General features: G+C 45.3%; 1 protein-coding gene across 4 annotated transcripts in view; it reads right to left on the bottom strand.

Annotated features, from left to right (window-relative positions):
• Positions 1-17,854, bottom strand: part of SUVR5 (histone-lysine N-methyltransferase SUVR5) — an 81,812-nt gene extending 63,958 nt beyond the window's left edge. For 2 of the 4 annotated variants that reach the window (XM_086814793.1, XM_086814795.1), the window contains exons 1-2: positions 17,619-17,854; positions 16,952-17,446 (exon numbers count right to left, since the gene is read on the bottom strand). In XM_086814793.1, the coding sequence (XP_086670919.1) occupies positions 16,952-17,419 (468 nt within the window). In that variant the 5' untranslated portion in view covers positions 17,420-17,446; positions 17,619-17,854. The other 2 variants (XM_086814794.1, XM_086814796.1) reach the window with 1 other exon arrangement.
• Between the last annotated feature and the right edge of the window lie 4,312 nt (positions 17,855-22,166).

Genomic DNA, 22,166 nt, shown 5'->3' with positions numbered 1-22,166 from the left:
ATGTCCCTTCGGTCTTTATTGGCCTGTCGAGTGTAGGCCTCTTGCGCTTTAGCCAATCTATCTTTAACGGACTCTAGGATCTCCTGGTAAGACTCCGTCACTCTGTTCGCCTCCGGTACTGAAGACGAAGTCCTGGTTAACAACGACTGGAAAGGCCTTCCAAACGCTGCCTCATATGGAGTCCTGCCAATAGCTGAAGAAAAAGAGTCATTCAGAACAGCTTGAACTAAAGGCAAAAACGATTCCCACTTACCTTGCTGATCGTGGACGTAACACTTCAGCACATCAAAGGCCAACTGGTTGTATATCTCTGTCTGGCCATCTGTCTGTGGGTGGAATGCACTGGAAAAATTCAACTTAGTACCAAAATTATCAAACAATGCCCTCCAAAAATGACTGGTAAACTTGGCATCTCGGTCTGACACTATGGTCCTAGGAATCCCACCAATCGGGTACCAATGCCGAATGAATAGCTGGGCAACATCCTCGGCGGTCACATTGGCCCTGCAAGGAATAAGCATCACAAATTTGCTGAACCTGTCAACAATAGTCAAACACTGTGTATTACGCTTACTCGGACTGGGAGGCAGATTTGTGACAAAGTCCATCGAAATGTCTTGGAAAGGACCCTCAGGAATTGGCAAAGGCTGTAACAACCCTATCTTCTTTCCACGAGGAGCTTTCACCTTTTGACAAATGTCACAGCGTTGTACATAAGTAAACATATCACGCCTCATCTTTGGCCAATAGTATTGCCGTTCTAACTTCTCCAGAGTCGAATTCATGCCCCTATGACCACCTGTAATGGCGTCATGGGCATCATGGAGAAGAGCTGCCCGGAATGATTTCATGACACAAAGTCGGCCTTTGTAGTAAAGCCAACCATCGCGTATCAGAAAATGGCATGGTCCTGTGGCATCCAATGCCTGTTCCCACTGCGTACCGAATTCCTCGGAATCCGCGTACGTGTGCTTCATGTCTTCTAGTCCTGTACCAACAAGGTCTAGTCTAGTGGTCTGAATCGCAGATACTTGTCCCTTCCTGCTCAAAGCATCGGCCACTGGATTGGCCTTTCCTGGAAGGTACTCAATCATGCCACCAAACTGCTGGAATATCTGACTCCAGCGGTGCTGTCGATCACTCCACTGTGCACTGGGCATTGTCTGAATCCAGCGCAATGCCTGATGGTCAGTGCGAACCTCGAAGTCACGGCCATACAAGAAATGTTTCCAATGTTTCAAGGCCTGAATGACTGCTAGGAGTTCACGATCGTAGACTGAGTAATTCTTTTCGGCGGGCAGTAACTTACGAGACATGTAAGCTACTGGATGACCATTCTGTTGCAATACACCGCCAATTGCGATGTTACTCGCATCGGTGATCACCTGAAATGGTTCGTCCCACGAGGCAAGGGCTAAACAAGGCGCTTCTGACAAAGCCACCTTGAGGTTCTGGAATGCCTCCAACGCTCGTGGAGTCATTCGAATCTTTTGCCTCCTTGTTTTCACTCCCTTTAGCAGATCGGTGAGGTCTGCCGAGAGATCAGAAAACTTATCAATGTGGGTGGAATATGCCTGGCATATACCCACAAATGATCTAATGTCATAAGCAGTCTGAGGTACTTCCCAGTTCACAATCTCGGCCACTTTAGCCGGATCAAGTCGAATGCCGTCGGCACTGATTATATATCCCAAGTAATGTACCTGGAACAGATAAAATTCTGACTTCTTTTCATTGATATAGAGCTCGTTGCTTTCCAGCAACTTAAGGACTTTCTCCACATCAATGTCATGCTGCTCAACTGTAGCTGAAAATATGAGTATGTCGTCCAAAAAGATGAACACACACACTCCAATCAACTCCCGGAAAATACGCATCATCATGCGGTTAAATGTAGCTGGGGCGTTCGTCAATCCAAATGGCATAACCACAAATTCATAGTGGGCCCGTTCTGTACGGAAAGCTGTCTTGGGGATGTCCCCCTCAACAATCCGAACCTGGTGGTACCCACTCTTTAAATCCAATTTAGAGAACACCTTAGCTCCATTCAGCCTCTCGAGAATATAGTCAATTCGAGGCATCGGGAATCTGCTCTTGATAGTCAGCTTGTTGAGTGCACGATAATCGACACACAACCGAGAAGACCCATCTTTCTTCTTGACAAATAAGATCGGTGCTGCAAACGGCGACACGCTGGGGCGGATGAAGCCAGCTTGCAACAATTCTTGGAGTTGGCGGTCCAACTCCGATTCCATTGCCTTAGAAAGGCGATACGGAAACTTGCTCGGGGGTTCCGAGCCTGGGAGGAGGTCAATCTTGTGATCCTCCGGTCTGGACGGGGGAAGCTGGGGAGGGAGACTGTCCCGAAGAAAAATCTTCTGGAACTTTTCGTGGAGAGCCGAGTACTTCTCGGAAGCACTGGCCACCGTCTGGGCGGTCTGGATGTAAATCATCGCACACTGTGCGCCTTTCCTGACTGCTCGCTTAGCCTGCAAGTGGCTTATGAGCGGAAAGTTTGGAATACCTGGCTCACACTTAATGGTCACAGGGGTGTTTGACACATTCCGATCAATCTGGAACGTGTGCTTGTCCCACTTGACATCAGGAAGGAACTTGTGAAACCACTGGATACCCAAAATTATGTCTGCTCCTACCAGAGGGGCAACCATAAAGTCACGCACAAACTCTATGCCCTGAATGACTAACTTAGCACCTAGAGCTTCATACTTGACGCTCGTTGTCATACCTGTGCTAAATCCCTCAACTTGTTTGTCCACCGGAGTCAGCTCGAAACGGGCACGCCTAGCGGCCTCTTCCGTGATCACATCCTCCGTACTGCCGCTGTCAAACAAGACAACGACTCTCTGGCCACCTATGTAGCCAAAGGACTTGAGCAATTCGTTGCGCTCATACTCCTGGTCATGGGCGCCCTTCTGCTTATCTTCGAGCTCCCGGCTAATAATTGCTCCAACTGAAGCACCGGGGGTTGAAGAACTAGGGGTAGCCGCTGGGGTCTGTGTGGGAGCTGTGCTCACCACGGAAGCTGTGGAGGCGGCGGCGGGCTTTGGAGGCTTCTTCGGACAATCCCGAGAAGTATGTCCTTTTGTGTGACAAAAGTAACATCTACCCTCCTTCCTGTACTGAGCAAGCTCCTCAGCACTCAACTTGCCACCTGTCTTGCCTGCCTCCGCTTTCTGGTCTGGAGTAAGCTTAGACGCATTGTTCGAGTTCTTGGAGCCAGAGGCTCCCGGGCTCTGTCCTGGGGAAGACCCCGTCTGGTTCTGGCTTTTGCCCCCCGAGGTGTTAGCCTTGGGGGAAGCCGGCTGGGAAGTCTTGGGCTTGCCACCATTGTGTTTCATTTCTGCACTCTGCGCAAGCGAGAGTGCGTCCTCAAAGGTGGCTGGTCTAAACATACGCACCTCCCATTGGATGTGCGTGTCCAGGCCATACAAAAACTGCCCTTTCTTGTCCGCATCAGATAAGCCTAATTGTAGACACAAGGTCGAAATTCTATTGGCAAACTGAAGGACTGGTTGCGCATTCTGACGCGCACCCCTGAACTCGTCTTCGAGTCGCTCAAGGTAGTGGGGCGGTAAAAACCGCTGCTTAAGGTCACGGACGAACTCGTCCCACCCATAAGCTGCCATACCTGATCTGGTGTGGGCGTGAGCCCACTGAGTCCACCAAGGAATGGCCTCACCTTCCAAATACCAACTGGCTAAGATCACTTTGGCAATATCTGATTTCCTAACTGCGGCAAAGTAAGCTTCAAATTGATGTAACCATGAATACAGAGTAGTGGGATCGAGTTTACCATTATACTTACTGAAGTTCATTTTCTCGGGAAAATGATTCGAGGGCGCCGCCGGTGTCAATCTGGCGTCCAAAGCTTGGAGGTAACGCTCGCGTTCCACTCGTCGCATGGCTTCGTCTTCTCGTTGTCGAATCTCCAATGCCCGTATCTGCCTCTCAAGCAAGGAGCTTGACTGCGGCTGTGACCCCTCGAGAGGGTCCCTGTGACGAGGATCTGGTATCTGGGGTACGGAAGGAGAGGGAGGAGGAGATGGAAAACGCGACACTGGAGAGCGAGAACGCTCCTCCAGAGCCAAAATCCGTGCCTTCTGCTCGTCCAACTTGGTTGTCTGGTCTGCGATTGCTCGCATCATCTGCTGGAACATGTCTTGTACACTCAAGCCGGGTGCCCTAGCTGGGCTGCCTGGTGCACTCTGGTCCCATGGTTCTGGTTCTCTCTCGTCGCCAAAGCTCGCCATAGCGGGAATCTGCAATTCCTTTCCGGAACGCAATCTGACCATCCACTGTCTGTGTGGGAGACTTCCGGAGGCTTCCGGAGGCTAAAAACCAACCGTCCTTCGAGGGACAGGAGTCACTCCGAAAGGGGTAGTCCACCGGCGTCTAAAAACCAACCACACGAGCGAAAAATTTTCTGGTTTTCTTTGCTGAATCTTCGTCCTTGAAGTAGGCTCTGATACCACTGTAATATGCGGAAGCTTCGGAGAAGGATCGGTACTTCAAAACTCAGAAAACAGCACTCTTTTCGCGACGGAATTAACGCACAAACTGTAAGACAATGTGCAGAAAATAGAGAGAGAAGGGGAAGATGGAGAGGACACAGTATTGGGTCCCAATTACCCTCTGTAGGGCCCCCACCACGGATGGTGTATTTGCTTTATTAGAATGATGTAAAACTGAAACAAATACAAAGTACTTGACCTGTTCTTGGCTGGAAAACCTGCCCTTGACCTTCAGTCCTTCACCCCTTAGCTTTAGCAAACCCTTGGCTGTCCTGGCCCTTGAATGCTTGAGGCTCTTGGTGAATTGTGAGATGCTATGAATGAAATATGACTTGGGCTTTTATACTTCCCAAATCATGCAGTCGGCTGGCTCTCATGAAGCTCCACGACTGAATTTAATAATAAATTGGGTTCACACTTTTATAAAAGTGTTTTCACACTTGACAAGTACTGTCCAGCCTGCGCATATGATCTGGGACAGCAGCCTGCTGCTGGGCACCATGCGTAGAGGTGTAGGGCTGCCCCCCCACACCTGGCCGCCTACTGTTAGGGGTTCTACCCTCTGTCGGCTGCCTGTCCAGAGGGTCTGGAGCTGGCCGACTGCCCCTCCAGCCCTTGCCTTGGCTGGTGGGCATAGTCTTGGGCCCTCCTGGCCCCTTGGGGGTGGTTCTATGCCTCCCCCATGCCCATACTAATTATGCCAATGCAAACACCTACACTGGGGTAGCCCTATGGGCTGGCCCCATCTCTACATGCAACCTACATGCCTACAGAGGCCTGGCATCCAGTTGCAAACCAGATACTCAGCACATCTGACATCATTCCAGAGGGAGACTCACAGCGCGGACTGGCACTGCTTCATGTGCAGGACAATGCACACCTGACCTTGGACTCATGTGCAGGACAATGCACACCTGACCTCGGACGACTGAGATGGATCCCTGGCTGACTCGTCCCGGACTGGGCTCACATGGGACCAGTTCACCATCCCAGGTCCTGCACCTTCTGTACAGAATGTCCACGTGGCATCCAAGTGCGGGATGCACGTGACATGAGTTGGGTCATAGAACTAGGACTTGGTTAAGTATTTTACCTTTTCATGGGAGGCAGCCTATGGCTGCAAGATAGATGTACCTATTTGTACCATATGAAATACTGAATTTCCAGCTCTCTCTCTCTCTCTACTCTCCCTTCTGTTTGCATTTTTGCATCAGCATGTTCTAGATGGTGTTTAGGGCTAAAAGAAGCATCTCAAAGCTTCCGCATGTACCAAGTACGATTGAAGGGAAACCAATGAAGATACTCTTCGATACACGCTCTAGCCATAATGTGGTTAGTTCTCAAATTGTCAAGAATTTAAAGTTGAAGACTCAACCATCGCCATATCAGTACACAATTGAGCTAGCAGATGGCAAAGGAGCAGAGATTTGGGACCAACAGGTTGTAGGCCTTCGTCTCCCCATTCAATCCTACTTTGTGGAGCTCGACTTTGATATTACTTGACTAGCACGTTTTAATGTTGTGCTAGGGAAAGAATGGCATGCAGAAAAGAAGTCTCTCATCGACTTTGCATAGACTAATGACTAACCTTCGCCACCCTTTTATAGGCTCTTGGCCGGTCATCGGGCGTCCACACTTGGGCGCCCGCCCGTCCATACCTGGGTGCCCGCCCGTTAGTCTATCCCTAACTCGGCTCGCCAATCAACCTGCCTAGCTCCAAGCTTCCCCAAACCTCGAAGCTAGTCTTGTGTGCGTGTAGCACACGGTAGATACACACTGTGCACATGACATACTCCCCTTCCTCTAAGAGCTCACTCCTAAGCTCACTCCTAAGCTCACTAAAAAGCCAGGGTAATCTCTCTGAAGAGTAGTCAATGTCTCCCATGTAGCGTCCTCCTCAACACGATCCTTCCACTTGATCTTGTATTCCGTGATAAGAGTATTACGCAATCGTCTTTTACGAAATCCAAGAATCTTTTCAGGTTCGTGTGGAACAAATGTCATGTCCTCGACATCTATGATTTCTTGAGGAGTAACTAACTGGTCAGTTCCACCCAGTACGTCCTTAAGTCTAGTGACATGAAATACAAGATGAACTTTCACATGAGAAGACAAATCCAATTCATATGCGACTGAACCAATCCAATTCCACCCAGTACGTCCTTAAGTCTACTGACATGAAATACAAGATGAACTTTCACATGAGAAGACAAATCCAATTCATATGCGACTGAACCAATCCGTCATGTAATACGAAATGGTCCACAATATCTAGGGGATAATTTCGGAGATCGGCCTGTCCGTAAAGTCTCGGAATCTTTCGGAACTCGCAAATACACCATCGCTCTTTCAGAGAACTCTCGGTGAACGATGTCTATTAGAATAAAATCTGTCTCTGTCTTGAGCACTTCTAATAGATTCTTTCGTAACTTGTAACATTTCTTGCATATCTTGCAAAAAATTACGTGCTGCATCATGCTGAAGTCCTGAGAATCCCACTGTAACAACAGGTGATCTAGGTTGAAAACCATACATAAGCATGAAAGGACTAAAACCTGTACTCGTATGCTTAGTGCTGTTATATGCAAATTCTAACATAGGAAGATAATCCTCCCATGAACTCTGTCTTTTGGATACATATGCTCGAAGCATATCCTCCAAAATCTGATACACTTGAGAACATGATCTTCTACATACCCTTTCATCTTTGGCCAATAAAAAGTGTGTTTCACCAACGATAATATCCTGTGTACCCCAAGGTGTCTAGCAGAAGGGGCGTCGTGACACTTCTTAAGAATCTTAGACCTAATGTCCGGGATCTGTGGTACACAAATTTTGTCATTACGGAATAGTAAACCATTCCGAATCATCCACTGACCTCCTGCAGCCTGAATGGTAGACTGCTCAATGTCTTGGTCAATCAATGAGCTCCCGTCTTGGATCTTCCGCCAAAATGGACCAAAATAACTATCAATCCTGCAAACCCCTCTCAATGACTGAAATTAATCAGTAGAAATCTCGATGAACGACAAAGTATTCACCTCTAATTCGACTAAGCGCATCTGCGACACTATTCATGGACTCTTTTCTATAACGAATTTCAAAATCAAAATCTTGCATTAATTCAGTCCATCGAGCTTTCCTTCCTCTCAAATCATTTGCATCACACACATACTTGATTGACTGATGATCAGCCAATACCAGTACGTAAATCTATCTTCGTGAAATATTTCGCTCCGGCTAATCGGTCAATCAGGTCATTTGATCTAGGAAGAGGATGACGGTTCTTAATTGTCAGCTTGTTCAATCTCTTGTAATCTATACACATTCTCTAAGTGTTGTCCTTCTTTCTCCTAAGCAACACAGGTGCACCCCAAGGTGATTTACTTGGATGGATCTAGCCCATCCTCAAATAATCTATGAGTTGTTTGGCCAACTCATCTTCCTCAGCTTGGCTCATCATGTAAGGTGGAATACTAACAGGGTGAGCACCAGGGACCAGGTCAATACAATGATCTACTGCCCTTTCAGGTGGTAAGCCCGATGGCAGTTCCTTAGAAAATACATCAAAAAAATCAAGTATCTTCTTTAATTCTTTGCTTTCAAACACACTTAATTCATTGACATCCATAGTAGTATGAGAAATGAAGAAAGTGGAATCAAGACACAATGGAAAGCAATATACAAAGAAGAATCCATTATATTACCAAAATCAACTATATGTACAAGAGGTCCCTAAGAGGGATGTATACCATCACCTAAGATACAATACTGGGTGTTCCTATATTCAAAAGAAAAAGTATGACTAGACCAATCTATCTGGACTTGAAGAGTCTTAAACCACTCAATTCCAAATAACAAGTCTACATGCTCTAGATGCATAATATAGCATTCCAGAGTATCCTCGTAGTCCTAAATCCGGATCGGTAGCGTCTCCACCTTTCGATCCCATACTTGCCGACCCGCAGGTAGGCGTACCTCATAGGTATGATCGCTAGGTGTTGTGTCAAGACCCAATTTCTGCATAAGTTTGTAATTAACAAAATTGTGTGAGCTACCAGGGTCTAGAAGAATGTGGATTCTATGGCCATTCACTTCTCCATAAACTCGGAGAAGATCATACAAGCCAAAAACTTTAGAGTTGAACAACAATCAGAACATGAACTAGGGCGAGAAAGTACAGTAACTGACGTACCTATTAAAGACAACTTGTTAGCTACCTTTGGCTTGGGTCCTGCGTTGGTCTTTGAACCCTTTTGCTTCGGGCACTCGTTACGCATATGTCCTTTTTCTTCGCAGATGAAACAACGTCCCTCCTTCTTGAGCTTCAAAGCCTTAAGGAGACATTTTTTCTTTGCTAAGGTCGAAGTTGAATTCTTCGAAGGTTGGTCCGAAGACTTTTCTTCTGTCATGCTAGCCATCGGTGCGGAGAACTTCCTTTTGTGCTTGTTCTCCTGCTCGATCGCCGGTTTAGACTTGGAAGAGACCATTGTATCATCATAGATACAAGCGGAATGAATAGCCTCGTTCAAAGTTTTGCATTTGTTGTTTTTAACCTGTAAACGGTATGGGTCAGATAAACCGGCTACAAAGAAACCCAAGAGAGTTGTGGAATCCATCTTCGTAGTTTTCATCTGCAAGTTCCTAAATTGGAGATAGACCTCATAAGTGAGGTTCTGCGAGGTCATGGTCAAAGTAGCAAACCGGGCAACAACATCATAGTCATCCTCTTTCTTGAGAAGGGTAGTGGTCAACAAAGAGATGGAGTTCTATAAAGCCTGCATCTGCGCGGCGATTTGTGCTTGACATTCCGAGGAAGAAGCTTCGAGAGCAACTTTAAACTCTTGGAAATCTGATTTTGAAACAAAATCGTCGAAAAGATCGCCATCGGTGGCTTCCGTAGCTGGCACGTCTTCACGTTCGAGAATGGGCTCCAACTCGGATTTTTGGGTCGACATCTTGAAGAGGGCAAGATGAGAGAAAAGTATTATCTTGCACAAAGAAGAGTGCTAGAGAGCTTGAGAGCTTGAGAGATGTGTGGCAAGAAGCCCGCTTAAGGAGAATTTATAGGCTTCCCCAAGTAAGCTTTTGCTTTTGTGTTTTTTTTTTTGTTATATATATATATATATATATATATATATATATATATATATTCTGTTTTTCTTATAATAATAAGAAACGCTTTACAAAGCAATAGAAGCAATATGTGGGTTTTTTTTAAACCCTCTCTAAGGTTCAACAAAAAACGAAAGCAAAGATAAACGTGGGATTTTTTTTCTCTCTCTAAAAAAACAAAAGCTAAAAACTCCACGCCACGCGTTTGCTGTTCGCTTTTTTGTTGCGCCCGATTTCCTGCCACCCGTACGCCTGTTTACATGTGCCTGCAATCGGCTGTGCGCATACATGTGCGCCTACGCCTGGGCGCCTACGTCTGGTTATGCGTGCATACCTGACCGACTGCAACATATCTGGCCGCCTGCCGAGTACACGTACCTCGTCGCCTACGCTTTTACGTGCCAACCTAAGCTCTTACGGACCTGGCCCACGCTGCACTTGACTGCACAAGAGCAGTCACCTGCTTGCGTGTACATCCATAGAACTGCGACTAGATACAGATTCGCGTGGCTTTTTTTTTTTATGCACATAAGGCATGCTTGTACTACCCCTTCAGCATATAGAGATGCATCTTGCCTTAGCACTCCATCCACATCCCCACCGCCCTTTAGATTGTTTGTATATGGGCTCCACCGATCCATGATGATTCATGGTTGTATCCAGACACATGCACACTTTTTCTTTTCTTTCTTTTCCTTTTCTTTCGATGACCGGAAGAACACAGTTGTATTATTTTTTGACTCATAGGCCGACTTTGGCCTCTCGTAGACATTAATATATCTCTCTTTCTTTCTTTCTTTCTTTCTCTCTCTCTCTCTCTTACAAACAACAGCCGGCTGGCTTTTTCGTTCTCTCTCCCCCATATTCATGTATTCATGTATCCATGTACTCATGTACCCCATTTTGACTAGTAGCATTAGCTTCCCCCCTACTGATGTATTGTGGAGCTATCTCTTTTCTTTTCCAAAGAGTGTATCAGATGTCACATGGTTGTAACTTTGGTCTCATAGGTCACTTTGGCCTTTTGAAGACATTAATATAGCATTTCATTTCATTTCATGTCTCTCTCAACTGTTCATACAGTTGCAAGAAACACATCTAGCCCTTCTTCTTTACAAAGCAAACAACCCATACAAGACCAAACCTACATCACGGGTTCCTATGATGCAAAAGCAACATGCTGAAAATTGAAAAGAGTATAAACAGAAAAACAGCAATCTTCTCGAACTCATACCTTTCCTTAGACCTCATCTTCTCTACCTACCGACTTACTCATTCTCGAGGCTTGCTCTGATACCATTGTCAAATCCCCATAGGATCTCCTCGTAGAACGCTCCTGGTACAAGACTCGAAACCTGCAAACAAAACCAAGCAAACGTGAAGGGGGTGCAGGCCTGACTCACCTCCCAACCATGACAGCCGCCCACAAGTCTTGGCTGTCCCCACCGAGCCATGAGTTGAGCTAACTAGATGGACATACCAACCAATCTCTACCTCGTGGCGTCCCGTACCGCCACGAAGCTACCCTCGCGGGCCTCGAGACTACTGCCGGCCTCGGCTGCATGAAGCAGGTGCACATCTGCACTAGATCCAGGCTCCTGACCATAGAGCTCTCACAAAGACACGCAAGACTCTATACGACTAATGACTAACCTTGGCCACCCTTTATAGGCTCTTGGCCGGTCATCGGGCGTCCACACTTAGGCGCCCGCCCGTCCATACCTGGGTGCCCGCCCGTTAGTCTATCCCTAACTCAACTCGCCAATCAGCCTGCCTAGCTCCAAGCTTTCCCAAACCTCGAAGCTAGTCTTGTGTGCATGTAGCACACGGTAGATACACACTGTGCACATGACATTGAGCATAGCCCTTAAACACAAATCTGGCCTTGAGCTTGTCCATCGACCCATCAGACGTATACTTGGTCTTGTAGACCCACTTGACACCAATGACTGACCGTTTTGACGGCCTCGGGAGTCGGAGCCAACTCTCAAGTGTTATTCTTCTCTATAGCTTCAAGTTCCACTTGCATGGCTTTCCTCCAAGTCTCCTGGAAAAGAGCTTCCTTAACTAAAGGAGGCTCTTTGTCCCGAATGATACGAGACATCAATGCATAATTTACCTGTAAAAGCTCATCTGACTGACGAACGCAAGAACTAGAATGTCCCTGCCTAGTACCAACATCTGGCAAGTCATCCACCATATGGTCCCGGAAAGCCCTTAGCATATCCACATTCAAGTAGCCATAACGAAACTGGCACAAATCACCTAGCTGAGTACCTATCAAAGAAGAGAGTGCTGAGAGTTTGTAAATCCCATTCTCCACTCCGCCTTCCCAAACAACTTGGCCTGTTTCTTTGTCCCAGAGAGCAACAAAATGCTCCACCCGTATGCTAGTCTTGCAAACCTCATGCACTAACAAAAGATGAAAACCAAGAGATGGGACATAAGAACCTGGGAGGAATGCTTCCCCCCTCTACCATCAAGAATGATCTCCAACTTGACCTCACTGTGAATCGGGATAGTGGACTTGTAAGGATGTGACCTGTTTGCCTTCGAAGATCCTGTAATAACTCTCGGGAAGGAGTCATGTGCCTAGAAGCACCACTGTCTAGAATCCACACCCGAGTATCCCTAGCGGTGAGACCAACTGCCTCCCTGCTCGAAGAAGATGAAGCTCCAGTGTCCATAATCCTCAAGTGCACAAAAGCTAGAGTCTTTGCAGCTGCAACTGCAGCAACTCAAGAATCAGCACCTTTCTAGGTACTCCGCTGAGGACACTTCCTCCAATAGTGACCCTTCTAGCCACAATGGTCACAGGTCCGGTCGGCCTTCAAAGCATCACGCTCTCAGTCGGGCTTCTTCTCAAAAGACTTTGCCGGTGAAGACTTTCCTTTGCCCTTGTTGTTGTTGTTGTTGCGGCCTTTCGACCGCTGGCCAGGCAAGGCCTCAGAACCTCCACCCTATGGAGGGTTCGTAAACCGCTCTTCCTGGTCCAAAACCATCAGCACAAGCTCCTCCCATGTAATGGTGTTGAGCCTCCCACTCGTGATCAAAGAAGAATAGAAAGCTCAGTACTAAGGGGTAAGATGAGACAGCAAAGTGATGACCATATCCTCTGAAGATATCTCCTTCCCAGCCTTAAGAACCTCCTGCTGAAAGAGCCTAGAGTTTGTTGCTGTGCTCGCGCATCGTCGAAGACTTTCCAAGATTCATCACTCGCATTTGCACTTCCAAGGAAATTCTCTTCATGGGTGATATCCTCTTGTACAAAGAAGCCAAATCCCTTGGGCCAGCGTCGTGTGTTTGATGTGGTTGATCACTTGGGGTGTGCAATTAAGGAAGATGAAAGAACGCACACACGCATTGACAAGATCCCAAAACTGTGCCTGAGCCTCCCGCTCTTTCCTAGTAGAAAGTGAAAGCTCCTTCTCCTCCAACTCTGGCCGTGGAACTCCAACCACAATGAAATCAGCCAATTCATAAGACTCTAAGACAGACTCCATCATTACGTTCCCATATAAATCCACACTGTCCATCCCGTGCCCGTGCCCACCTGCTTGTTGTCCAAAGGGAAAAACACAGGGTCGTAGCAGTTGCTTCTTTTGCATTTGGGTCTCACCACCTTCGCTCCAAGGAGGGATGTTGGAATTATCAAAGTCTTAGTAGTGTGAAAGGTTTATTGAGTCTTTTGGTATGAATACTCTAGGTGTGAACCACCTCTTAGTAAGGGTTCGAAGATAAGGCCTTAGTGCCTATAAATACATTGTACATGGTGTGAGTATTATCATTCATAATACAATCATTGTGTTCATGTGCAATATCTCTCTCACTTGAGTTCAATTGCATCTCTCTCTTCCATATCCATGTCTATGCTTCCACACTCTATGGCTTGAGGTCCATCTCCTCTTCCCCTCAAACCTCATCTCCTACTCACATCAACATCATGATGATCTTGTATGAACCTCCATAGCCCGTGGACCTTCCGATTTCTTACAATTGCGTTCCAATTACCCACTAAAGGGCCCTACAAGAAAGAGTATTTGCTTGTATTACTTTGAAGAACTTTGTACAATGATGTGAATGATGACTGTGGACTGCCAAACGCAAGGAAGAGGAAGACTGCACACAGGGTGAACCATATGCTAACCCAATAGACTCTATGAAGCCACTTATGCAAGTCCCAGAACTACTGAGGATATGCAGATATAGTGGCTGAAGATGAGAGGATCTTCTATTCTGCCTAGGGAATGAAGCACAAGGTGCTTGAAGGCTGATTGTATACTCTAGGAAAAACTGAAGGCTTTTAGGCACACATATTCACTATCTACTTGATGAACTTCTCTGCAATGAGATGATTTATGCAATGGATCGTGGGGCGCCATATATGAGATATATGTTGCAGTCCGCTGAGATCTACTGCTATCGCCCTGTTTTAACAAGCCACGACCTGATAATAAGCATTAAATGCTGCTACCTTTCACACATGTGAGTTGGCTGCCATAAGTGCTGGCCAACTGCTGTTTTAAGGGTTGCTTAAGCTGGCCGACTGAGCATTAGGTCTTGCCTATGGTGTTTGGTACCCTAAACAAGGCATAAGACATGCCTTGGCTATCCCATGGACTGGCCCATGTACTATACCTCTACATGCCTTTATATGCTTGGTTTAATGCATTCTAATGGACTGACTTAACCATGCCTAGCCTCCGATGGCTTATATACTTGTTCTCCAAGTGGGTTAAGGGATTGACCCTGACACCAAAGGCTGAGAGACTTGAGAGACTGACCTACGTAGCTCATGCCCAACATGTCCGAGACCGGGGCTCACAATGGGGCCACGGCATACGACAAAGATTCCTAAAAATGGTACTAATGATGTAAAATGTTACATTGAAGTCACATAGCACCACACTGCAGGGTGCATGTGACAACCCCCATATGCTAGTCAGTCTGCCCTTATAGCTGTCGGCCTGCTCACGACTAATGACATCTGCATTTAACGAGGCGCCTTTCATACGTGTGAGCTTCTGCTACTGGCCAACAAGGATTCTGGGCTTGACACAAAGCTGTCCCAAGTGTTTAAGGGCTGGCCTAAGGTGTAGGTGGCTCTTGGACAGCCCCTCCATGGCCGTCCCTGGAGACAAACTCCTACAGAGTCCATCTCCTCACCTAACCTAATGCACGTGCATCCGGTTGGAAGCCTAATAAATGCCCGGTACACCTCAACATCATTCCAGACGGTGACAGCCGTGCAAGACATGCACTAACCTCATGTGCATGACATGCACAACTAACCATGACCCTACATAGTGGATCCTTGGCTGGATGAGGGCTCACAAAGGGCCAGTTAATACTCTAAGACTTGCACCTAATGTACAAGTATGGCCACATGGCATCCAAGTGTGGGATGCACGTGACATAAAATATATGAGTTAAATCAAAACCCATAAGCTCGGGGATCGAGTCCAAAGCCGGTGACACTCCTCTAGATTGTGGGCTGCCAGAGGCGTGCCGATGCAGCCAATTTTGGCAGCAAGTTGGTCTCTCTTGTCAGCCAGCATTTGCTCAGATGCAACTTGGCTTGACCAGAAAGACCTTGTTCAGTAGAGATTAGGGTTTTCTCCCAGTTTGAGCCAATTTGGCACAGGCTTTGTAAATAGAGCTATCCTTAGCAATATAATATAGGTATCTGTCTTGCTTGTGTTTCTTGTCCAAGTCTTCCACTCTTCTTTAATCTCCATTAAACACTTGCATTTGAGAAGGATTGCCTTTACATATACATTCCCCAAGCACAATTGGTGATTGACTCACCCTTTGTTGAACTTGGGCTGCTTCAACATCTGGGACCACTCGTCTTTCATGGTAGACCAATGCCTCTGTCCAGAATTAGAGCCATGACGGGCTGGGAAATTGGAATCGAGAGAACTAGAAGATCTAGGGGAACTAGAAAAAAAAGGGGGTACTGAGAGGGGGAATGCCCTTGATGTCTCCCAACTTACAACCCAAGTCTGTGTGAACCTCTGTCAACAGATGAACACTGGCTGCCCTGGCTCAAGCCTATGCTTAACCCAACCAAGAGACCTGGACATGCCACCCAACATTAAACAAAAACTGTATCGGACGCCGATATTTGGTACATGGTAAAGCCTCAAGCTAGGACAATATCCAATAAACTGCATGTGTAGCTGGTGTGCAGTGTAGCATACATCTTCATCCATAAAAAGTAATAACTTGAACAAGGCTCTAGAAATTTGCTCATACTAAGAGCATCCATTAACACTTTCAAGCAAATACTCGATCTTAATACGGCACTGCAACCAAAAAAGCAACCACAGCAAGTGATGACGAATTCCAATCAAAAAGATTCCACATGTCAAGTGCATCTGAAGTGCAATAGTATGTAGAATATCAAAGCTGTAGTCACGATGTTCCGTTCTTTCAAGAATCTATGGATGACATGGTGCCAAGACATACATCTTTACCATCAGGCTAATGGTTCCTCTAAGATATATATGAGTCTAAGTAGAACCGCATCCTTGGTAGCATCAAGTCTTTTAGGCATATACAAATGAGCATTCTCAAGACCAAGCCTAAGCCGTTTTGACCCTGAACATACACCGGCCCGCCGGGGGGAGGGGGGGGGGGGGCTTTTGAGGGCAGAAAAACCTAATGATCCACAAAGCAACCATTATTTTTGGGCTCCATTATACAAAGACGATTTAGCATTTTGCCAATTTAGCATTTTGCAAAGGAAAAATTTGCAAGTGGGTTTTAATTGTAACAAAACAAAATTAAACTTCATCAAGACTCTTTCATATCTAAATATAAAAGTTCAGGGGGGTAAAATTGCTAGAGCACCTACACAAGATTTGTCATAGGTTCTAATCCTAACATCTTAATTACTGCCTATGCATTATCTAAGAATGCATGCATATACATCTGTCATAATACATGTATTACATATATATGCCTTGAACACACACACATGTATAAGTACATACATACATATTTGCATTCATGAACCGTTATATATGGATGTGTGTGTGTGTGTGTGTGTGTGTGTGTGTGTGCAAACCAGCGGTTTGGAAAGGGGGTTCAATAAACATAAATATGATCTTTTGTAGCCTACCCATTTCCAAAGGGGACAAAGCTAAATAGTTCATGATGTAAGAAAGGGGATTTTCACGAATATATATTTATGTTATACCTTTGTGTGTATTAAGATACATAGGAACCATTGATATTTTTGTTTTATTTATAATAACACCTAACGTGAAAGTGCTTGTATAAAAGGGGGTTCAAAGTACCTTGATCCATAAAGGCACTCTCCCTTCTTCCATGCCCCGTGGCATGGTGGGGGAGTCCTGGGTAGCAAAGAACGAAGAATCAGCTCCTGTGCCAGAAGAGAGCTGGCGTTCTTCAATTTTGATGGAATTGCAAAGGTTTTGGGCGGCCACATCCACCTCTGACGCTGCTGCACTTTGTCCACCACCCTGTGAGGCCTCCAGCTCCACAGCTTCCATGGCCTCGCTGTCCAGAAATCTCATGTGGGTTTCCATGGCAGAAAAATCCTGAATTTCTTCTCTCTCTTCACTGCCTCCAAACTCCATAGCTCCATTGATGGGCAGCAAGTTCCCTCTCAGATCCGTATCCAAAACCATGTCTTCTATAGAGGACATCGCCTCTGAATCCCTCAGCAGACCCATCTCCCAATTCTTCCCCCCTTCCTCATCGCCCATGTCTATGTTGCCCTCCTCGCCTGAGCTTTCCACCATGTGATGTTAATGGTGAAAACTCTGCACCTGCAATGTGAGATTTTCGATCAACCCACATCTGGAATTTGCATGCTAGAGAACCCATTTAATGCGTCCTAGAGAACCCAATTGGGAGAAAGGAGGGATTTGTATCATAAAACGTAAAAAAGCAAAAAAAAAAAAGCAAAGGTTGCATGGAGAGATCATGTTAGGAACTTACATAAGGGGGAAAAAAAACGCTTCAAATTGTGACTAGGGTAATCATTGAATTTCGTCGGTTTCCAAGATGGGCTTTGAGAGAGAGAAAGTGCAGGATTTGGTTTACACTGCAAGAGAAGGGCAAGTAATAAAATTATGTCTATGGAGTCTTGATGATGGATGCAAGCCTGCGCGTTGGCTATGGTTGTGAGAGAGGTGTTCAAGGTTAGAGGATGGAAGGGGAAACCCAATTTGTTTTTTATTATTATTTTTTCCTCGTTTTTTAAAAACCTAAATTATATTATTTTTTCGCGAAATAAAAAGGTGTGTGTAGCCTTTTCTTTTAAGGGACCCTTCACACCTTCGCGCTATAAAACTTCACCTTGTCTTGAAGTTTTTATTTAGATACAACCAACCACTTGGATGCTTACACACGTGTCCCACCCGTTATTTTTTATAACCTTAGGAAAAGGCTAAGGTATTTTTGACTTTTGTATTTCGAAAATCATAATCTCCATGCCAAATGTCCCCTATACATGCATGTGGGTCCATCTCTCTCTCTCTCTCACATTCATTTTCATGTGTCATTTTCATGTGTGTGTGTGTGTGCGAGAGAGAGAGACACTCATTTTCATGTGTGTGTGTGTGTTTGAGAGAGAGACGAGATGAGAGAGTGCTTCTAGTGGAGAGAGACACACACATACACAGCTTCTAGTGGATACACACAAGAGAGAGAGAGAGAGAGAGAGATTTTGGTCAATAGAGAGGTTATCAATAGGGGGAAAGTGAGGAGGCCAACTCTCTCTCTCTCTCTCTCTCTCTCTCTCTCTCTCTCTGTGTGTTTAATCACCAATAGTACCTCATGGATCATCAGAATTCCTAGCCAATTGAGGACGAAACCCTAGGCCTTTGATGGGATATTTCGTACCTATGCAAATCACAACATCTTGCACTTGCTTCACATTATTCCCCTCCCAAGAGGATGGAGACTATCTACTAATCTCTCCCTCTCCGTGTCATAATGATAGTGCAGCTCAATGTGATTTGTGTGAGCATGAAACACTTGGCTCCTCACAACGTACTCTGGCTACTATCAATGAAGATGGAGGTTGGGGACTACTGTCCAACACCAAGATCTGCCAAAAGGTGTCTAGCCATCCACTATAAAAGTTACCATGTACTCAGCTTCACAACTCGAAGTGGCCACTATTATCTTTTGATTTCCTCTCCGTAGTAGCTAGGTTTGTTAGTTTATTTATTTTTGATCTTTCAAATACTTTGTTTTTGTCTTTGTCCTTCTTCACTATTATTTCTTTCTCAAATCTCTCAATTCGTAAGTTCAGATTTTTCTGACCTTATGAAGGTATATGAATCACCAAGATGAAAGCAAGTAGACACTCATGTGTCATAACATCTTGCCTAATCAAGTAGACACTCACGTATCATAACATCCTGCTCAATCATAACATCCTGCCCAATCAAAATCACTGAAAGCATGTAGTTGGATATCACCCCCCTTAGCATAGAATAGGCCAAGGGGTTGAATGCCCTATAAGTATCTAACCACTCACTCAACAACCTACCAATACTTACTTCCAGGACTGTACATAAATATACCAATGCTTACTTTTGGGATTGTATATTTCCTTCCCAGACCCCTACTTGGGGTTTGGAATGAGTCAATGAGGTATGGTGCAGGGTCACTAAACTTAGAGGAGATCTCTAACTGGTGACCGATAACTATGCTTACCATAGCATACAAAATATATGCAAAAGCTCTAGCCACATGACTTTCCGGTCACCTGGAGGAGTGGATAAGACTTGAGCAGAAAGGATTCATTATTGGGAGATATATACTTGGTGCTATCATAGGTCTATGTGGGAGGGAGTGGAACATGCCCAACAGACTCAACAAGATTTTATTTTCTTCAAAATTGACTTTGATAAAACCTATGACAGACTAGTGTGCAGTCCCTCGAGGATATGGGGTTGGTTCCCAACTTTATAAAAATGGTGCAAGTGTTGCTTGGCAACACCGTGGCCAGAGTTACAATAAATGGTAATCTCATTGAATCATTTGCGTTGAATAGATCTATTAGACAGGGATGCCCTCTAGCTCCCTTGCTATTTGCTATAGCTATTGACGCACTTGGGTGGCTGGTTTAGAATGTTAATGGAAAAGGGGCACACACAGGGCATCCATTGGGAGATATATACTTGATGCTATCAGAGGTCTATGTGGGAGGGAGTGGAACATGCCCAACAGACTCAACAAGATTTTATTTTCTTCAAAATTGACTTTGATAAAACCTAGACTAGTGTGCAGTCCCTCGAGGATATGGGGTTGGTTCCCAACTTTATAAAAATGGTGCAAGTGTTGTTTGGCAACACCGTGGCCAGAGTTACAATAAATGGTAATCTCATTGAATCATTTGCGTTGAATAGATCTATTAGACAGGGATGCCCTCTAGCTCCCTTGCTATTTGCTATAGCTATTGACGCACTTGGGTGGCTGGTTTAGAATGTTAATGGAAAAGGGGCACACACAGGGCATCCACCTCCCAGATAATAAAGGGCAAACATGTCTACAACAATTTGCAGATGATACTAATGGTCTTATACACAATGACCATAGACCTATTCATGCATTTTGGGAATGTCTCAAATTGTTCTGTCTGGCATCAGGGTCTATCCATTAACCACTCTAAAATTGGAATCAGAACAATGATGTCAAAGCTACCGTAGTGGCTCTTAGATCAAGGTTGCAAGGTCATAAAAGAGGGGCAAATCTTCAGACTTCTTGGGATCCCGATGGGTTTTGGGGTTTCTATGCATCAAAGGTGGCTATGGATTTTAGACAAAATGCAAAGCAAGTTTAAACGATGGCTTGGTATGTAACAGAGTTTTGTAGGAAGAATAGTGGTTCTCAAGCACATCCTTTTCCCTTCTGCCATCTACTTTCTCTCTTGCTACTACTGGCGCCCTTCAAATGTAGATCTTAAACAGCTAGAGAAAATATGCAGGAATTGTCTCTGTTCTGGAAATGCAGACAAATCAAAGATCCCCAAAGTGGCATGGAATGTATGTGCAAGACCCAAAAGAAATGGTGGGTTGGGCATACCAAACATAATTGATGTTACAGATCGGATGGCTGCTAAATGGATAGTTAGAAGTTTTCTAGCTCCGCAAGAAGACTGGGAAGTCCTTCTCAATCAAAATTTGGATAATTCCAGGCGTGCTCATTTCCATCAATGGAAAAAGCTCCCAAAAATGATGCTCTTCTTCAGTTTGATGAAAATCAAACTGAAGGGAAACCCTCTTGTCAAATCTATATGGCAGGCCTGGAATAGATGTAAGCTTGAACTCAAATTGCATTGCAAAATCAAGAAATATGCACATATTCTACACTTGGATTCCATCCTGGTTCTCCACGGAAGTAGAAAATAATATCTCAACAAACTTATACAAACATGCACATAAATTGCACAAAAGGGGACCAGAACATGGGATGATGTATGGTGCCAGACTAATCACAAATGGAGGTCTACTAACGATCTCAGAGCTAGGTACTGAAGGGTCCTCTAACACATAAAGCTTTCTCTTAGAAAACCAAACACAATCTCATGCCAATTCCACCCCTCCCATATCAAGGCCCTCTGTGCGCTTTTGTCGCACAGGTCGTAGCTGGGGACTTACCGAACACCGTATGCGAGCCACGAATGGCTGCAAGCATACAACCAGGAAAGCAAGCTCAAACAGAATGCAATGGTGTGTCACTCACCGCTCTAACCGCCGCCGTGAAGGATTCCCGCGTTGCAGCAGTGAAGGAGGAGCCGTCGTTCGCCGCTCTACTGCCTCGCCGCTACACAGTGCTCGATCGCTCTCTCACTCTCTCTCTCTCTCTCTCTCTCACACGCACGAGAAGGAAACCAAGAAGATAAGGCAAGAGCACTCTTGTATTCACAACACATGTGAGGATTTTAGGGTTACATTTGACTCTTATAGGTGACTTGGCCGTTCACACTTGGGCGCCCATACCTGGCCGGTCGATCCTAACCCTTATCCTACTGATATTCAAGGTGCGCCTCTCATCGGCGATCACCCAATCCCTTCATCCTTAACATATGGTGCCGACAAGCCCGGCCCATGACTCAGAATATTTAAATTAATGACGTAAAACATAGTACGTCTCAATGTCCGTCATAGGTTAACATGCCCCCCTTCCTGATGTAGATTCCGTCCCGGAAGCTATGGTATGGTAAGCTCGATAGGGTTGTTGTGGTAGACCGTCTGCAAAACAGGGAAGTAGAGTGAAAGTATGCTGGAATTCAAAAGATATAAAGTGTATAAATTCAAGCCTGTTAGATTACAATGGATGTTGCTATGAGAACTTAGTTTAAGGGGTCACATGAATGAGCTAGTGTAGCAAATTAACAGGAGTTTAAAATTATTGAAAGTAAATCAAGAGTTAGCAAGGTGTCAAAGGTTAATCAAGGTTTATAACTGGCCTAAGTCAAGGAAAATAACCAAGCTTAATAAATAAACAGATGACCACACTGTGTCTACTCTA

The sequence above is a fragment of the Cibotium barometz genome, chromosome 20, assembly GCF_041138505.1.
Source record: "Cibotium barometz isolate CiBa-2024 chromosome 20, ASM4113850v1, whole genome shotgun sequence".
NCBI classification, from domain to species: Eukaryota; Viridiplantae; Streptophyta; class Polypodiopsida; order Cyatheales; family Cibotiaceae; genus Cibotium; species Cibotium barometz.
Note: the sequence above shows the minus strand (reverse complement) of the source record. Positions and strands in the feature narration are given on the sequence as shown.